At 43.2% G+C, this 5,000-nt stretch overlaps 1 protein-coding gene across 1 annotated transcript in view; it reads left to right on the forward strand.

The window, feature by feature from the left end:
• The window catches only part of LOC125032939 (protein tyrosine phosphatase domain-containing protein 1-like), a 90,191-nt gene that overhangs the window by 65,476 nt on the left and 19,715 nt on the right, over positions 1-5,000 (forward strand). The window contains exon 5 of the mRNA XM_047624342.1: positions 1,454-1,576. Coding sequence (XP_047480298.1) covers positions 1,454-1,576 — 123 coding nt within the window. The remainder of the gene's footprint in view (positions 1-1,453; positions 1,577-5,000) is intronic.

Below are 5,000 nucleotides of genomic sequence, written 5' to 3' on the forward strand. Positions count from 1 at the left end.
CATTTGACTTTTTTTGCTGATCATGTGAATCTCTGTTAAGGAGAAAATTCCAATTCCATTAAAACTGAAACTGATATTGATCGCCTCTCCCGTACTTCAGAGAGAGAGAAAGGGGGGATGAGAGAGAGAAAAAGACAGAAAGAGAGAGGGGGACACAGACAGACAGACAGACAGACGGAAAGACAGACAGACAGAGACAAAGACAGACACGGCGAAACAGAGAAACAGACAGAAATAAAAAACAAAAAAGACAAAAACGACGAAACTATTATTCCAGCAAGAACAAGCGCGTACGTAACAGAAATCGAGCTTGTTCATCACGACTGGCCCATAACAACACGTGGAAAGAGCAAGTATCATGGAAAGCGAAACTCAGCCGTGCGTGGAATAGACCTAGGAATAAAATGGGATTTATTACTGGCGTTGCATTAGGAGTCGGCGGTCTGGGGACGATCTGTCGCAGTGTTCGTCAACTGTTTTATTCTTTTTTTTCTTTTCTTTTCTTTTTTGACAGAAACGGGAGAGGGAGAGAGAGAAAGAAAGAGATTGAGAGAGAGAAAGAGAGAGAGAGAGAGAGGGAGAGAGAGAGAGAGAGAGAGAGAGAGAGAGAGAGAGAGAGAGAGAGAGACAGACAGACAGACAGACAGACAGACAGACAGACAGACAGACAGGCAGACAGACAGGCAGACAGACAGACAGACAGACAGACAGACAGACAAGGGGTGGGAGAAAGAGAGACAGAGAAACAGAGACAGATAGACAGAGAAAAAGTGAGAGAGATGGCGTATATTTAAACCTGTATAGACAACCAGCAATAGTACTCCAGAGTCCTCATTAATAACTTTAACGCATAATGAAGGTGAAAAAATCGTATAAATTTACTACAATAGAATTTGCATGACGTGCCTCTTAACTTACTCTGAAAGCATACATTCAGGTGCCCGATATTGCAAATGCAGTCGTGAATTTTTTTTTTTTTTTTTTTCCTTTTTTCGTTCTTCTCTTCTCTTATCACTTTTTTTTTTTACTTTCCCCCAGCTTAAGTTTTTCTAAGAGTTGTCACTGCGGTTTTAGGGGTACCTCAAGTAAATTTTATAAATCGTTTAAGTGAAGATTCCCTCTGGATTATCTATGGGGAGGTGGGAGGCTGAGATAATTGTTAAGCCTGTTATTTCGGGTATATGTACTTATTGTATGTATGTACGCGAATAAATATTCCACATTATTATAATTAAGACGTACTAGCATTCTACCATGCAACTACACTGTAATAACCGAACATCTAAAACAGTAATAATTAAATTAAATTCACAGGACTTTGTACCACAAACATGATATTTTCTTTTAGCAAACCAATTTCTAAAAAAAAAAAAAAAAAAAATGTACTTCTAGTTACACTACTGCACTGTTACATGCTGCCGCTGCCTTCTAATCAATCTAACTTCCTTTGCAGTTTTCTACTACAACTTTGGATTAAAGGACTACGGAGAACCAACTCAAGGAGGCCTTCTAGACATGGTGAAAGTCATGGCGTTCTCCTTGTCTGAGGGAAAGGTCGCTGTTCACTGTCATGCAGGTATGCAGGCTGAGTAGAATATCTGCATGTAGTACGTGCATTTGTATGTAGATTTATTTTACATACTCACGTGTGTGCGTGTGTGTGTCTGGGGGGAAGGGCATGGGAGTGGGTGTGTATATAAGTGTGTCCATTTCTCTCTCTTTCTCTCTCTCTCTCTCTCTATCTATCTATCTATCTCTATCTCTCTATATATACATAGATACATGGATAGATATTGTAGCATAATATCCATTAGCCCAGGATCCTCCTCCCAGCAAACAAGTCGAACAGCAGGAAACAAATAGTGAACGCTTACACTGTGATGATGCCGGCCAGAGAAGCAGGAGCACAAGCCTGTCTCTTCCCTGTTTGTCCAGACCCTCCAATTAAAGTGGCGGCGTGGAGAGGACTTAAACATTTTCGAAGGAGCCTTTAGCTGATATTTTCTTTTCGGTGTTAAGCCTAAATCCTGAAAGAAAATTGTGATTTTTTTTTTTTTTCAAAGTAAATACGCTCAGGACACCTAGAGTATATATGAAATAGCGTGTGGGAAAAAAAAAAAAGATAGGGTAAAACTCCAATAAAATTTGGGGTAAACATGGCACTACCGCTAAAGATTAAGGCAAGAAATAAGTCACTGAAAAAAAAGTCAAGTCAGCAATGAATGACTTTGCACTGTAGTATAACCTTAATTCTAGCTTATGTTAATGAAGTACATGAAAATGACCATAAAATCGGGCTAAATGAATAAAAGATTGAAATATCGAAAGGTATTCCTTGTTTGTCTGTTTCTTGTTATGGCGTCAGAGGTTTAGGCCTGCATGGAAGGTGCAGCTTTATATTGCATTACAAAAAACATGAAACCAAGGCAAGTTAATAGAATAAAAACATGAAATACAAAATGGAAGATGAAATTAAGGAAGGAATTGCTGGAAACGAGATTTAGAGAATGTTGACCCAAGATGTTTATAAAAAAAAATAATAATAATAAAAAAAAAGAAAAAAAAAAGAACTGAGATCTTAAAGTTAGTATGTTAAAATGAATAAAAAATCGTAATTGTGTATCCAAATAAGCGAGACGATGGAGGTAGGCCTATGGCGCCTCCTAACAGAGTGCACGCAACCTTAAAGAGAGAGAGAGAGTATGAGAGAGAGAGAGGGGAGGGGAGAGGGAGAGAGAGTGAGAGGAAGGAAGAGAGAAAAGAAAGAGGGAGGGAGAGAAAGGAGGTATGGCGTCTTCTAGCAGAGTGAACGCAGGGAGAGGGAGAGAGAGTGAGAGGAAGGGAGGGAGAAAGAACAAGGGAGGGAGTGAGGGAGAGAAGAGAGGTATGCCGTCTCCAAGCAGAGTACACGTAGGGAGAGAATGAGAGAAAGAGATAGTGGGAAGAAGGGACGGTGAGAGAGTGTGAGAGGGAGGAAGGGAGAACTAAAGACGGAGGGAGAGAGGGAGAGAAGGGGAGGTATGGCGTCTCCTAGCAGAGTGCGCGCAGGGAGAGAGAGGGGGGGGGGGCGAAGAAAGAGAGAGAGAGAGGGAGAAAGAGTGAGAGAAAGGGGGAGGGAGGGAGGCAGGCGTATAGCTTCTGCTAGGCTAGCACGCACTGCAAAAGGGAGAGAGGGATTGGTGACAGCAATAACAGATTGGTACGGCTCGGCGCTTTATTGCTGAAAGAGGGCATCACAAGTAAATGAACTCTCGAGGTGATGAACGGGTAACGGTGCTTGAGTGCACGTGGACGGCTAGACCCCAAGGGTGCCAGGCGGCTAATTGTGTTCACAGGATGACGGTGGGGCACGTTCTCAAGCCCACGTGGAGCCTGCCTTGGCTTTGGGTTGTATGGCTGCCATTTTAGAAGCTTGTGTGTTTATTGGCTCACTATACACAGCCCTAAAATGGTGGGGGGGGGGGGGGCAGACAGACAGGCAAGCCAGACAGAGAGAGAGAGAGAGAGGGAAGAAGGGAAGGAGAGAAGAGGAGAGGGATAGAGGGAGAGACAGAGAGAGAAAAGGGAAAGGGAAGGAGAGGGAAAGAGAAAGTGAGAGGAAGGGAGGGAGAGAGGGGGGAAGGGAGGTAGGGAGAGAGAGAAAGGAAGGGAAAGAGATAAAGAGAGAGAGAGAGAGAGAGCAACGGGAGAAGAGGAGGGAATCAAATAGAGAGAGACAGCAAAGAGAGATAAAGAATGAGAGAATGAAAGAAAAAAATGAATGAGAATGCTGAACCTTAAGAAAATCAAATGCAAGTACCTCCTCCTCCTCCTCTACTTCTTCGTCCTCCTCTTCCTTCTCCTTCGCATAAATTCACTTCCTTTTGTGTAGCCAAATTACTCGTTTTTTTTCCTGCCCCGCCGTTCTCCCTCCCTTCCCTTCCTAATTTCCTCTTTCACTCCCCATCACTCCTCGTCTTCCCTCATTCCCCCTAAATCTCCTCGTAATGCTGTTCCTGTATCCCTTCCCCTTTCTCTATACAACATGCACAACACGTGGGGTTCCTGGACAGAGATCGTCATACAACCACCGCCTCTTTTTCCTCCTCCTCTTTTTCCTCATCTTCCTCTTCCTCTTCTTTAACGTCGTCTTCTTCCTCCTTCCTCTCTTTTTAAACTTCTTCGTCATGCATAACACGTGGGGGTTCCTGGACAGTGATCAGCTAGCAATCACCGCCTCCTTTTCCTCCTCCTCTTCTTCCTCATCTTCCTCTTCCTCTTCTTTAGCTCCTTCTCCTTCCTCCTCCTCTTCCTCCTTTTAAACTTCTTCGCCATGCACAACACGTGGGGTTCCTGGACAGTGATCGTCATGCAATCCCTGCCTCCTTTTCCTCCTTCTCTTCTTCCTCATCTTCCTCTTCCTCTTATTTAACTCCTCCTTCCTTCTCCTCTTTAACTTCTTCTTCTTCTTCCTCCTCTTCCTCCTTTTAAACTTCTTCGTCATGCACAACACGTGGGGGTTCCTGGATAGTGATCATCATGCAACCACCGCTAACGCCTTCTTATCCTCCTCATTTTCCTTCTCCTCTTCTTCCTCATCTTCCAGTTCCTCTTCTTTAACGTCGTCTTCTCCTTCCTCCTCCTCCTCCTTTTAAACCTCTTCGTCATGCACAACACGTGGGTGTTCCTGGACAGTGATCGTCATGCAATCGCCTTTCTCCCCAGTGCTTGCTTTCCTTTACAATCTTCTTACGTGCATGATCACCGTTGCTCATGGCACGTCATGCTGCAAGTAGTGTTTATCCTGCAATCATGCATAAGTTCAGCTATGTGCAAGGCTGCTTCTTGAGGCTTTTTCTGTATTGAAGTTATTCATTATTTACCAGCTGATTTAAGTCAATTGGTCTCAGGATTTTGTTTGTTTTTTTACGTCAGTTTTGTTTCTTCTTTATTATCCTTTCTTATTCCTTGTTTTTCTTTCTTCTTCTTGTGTTTCTTCCCTTTTTTTCCTTCTACTTTTC

This window comes from Penaeus chinensis, chromosome 15 (assembly GCF_019202785.1).
Source record: "Penaeus chinensis breed Huanghai No. 1 chromosome 15, ASM1920278v2, whole genome shotgun sequence".
Lineage (NCBI taxonomy): Eukaryota > Metazoa > Arthropoda > Malacostraca > Decapoda > Penaeidae > Penaeus > Penaeus chinensis.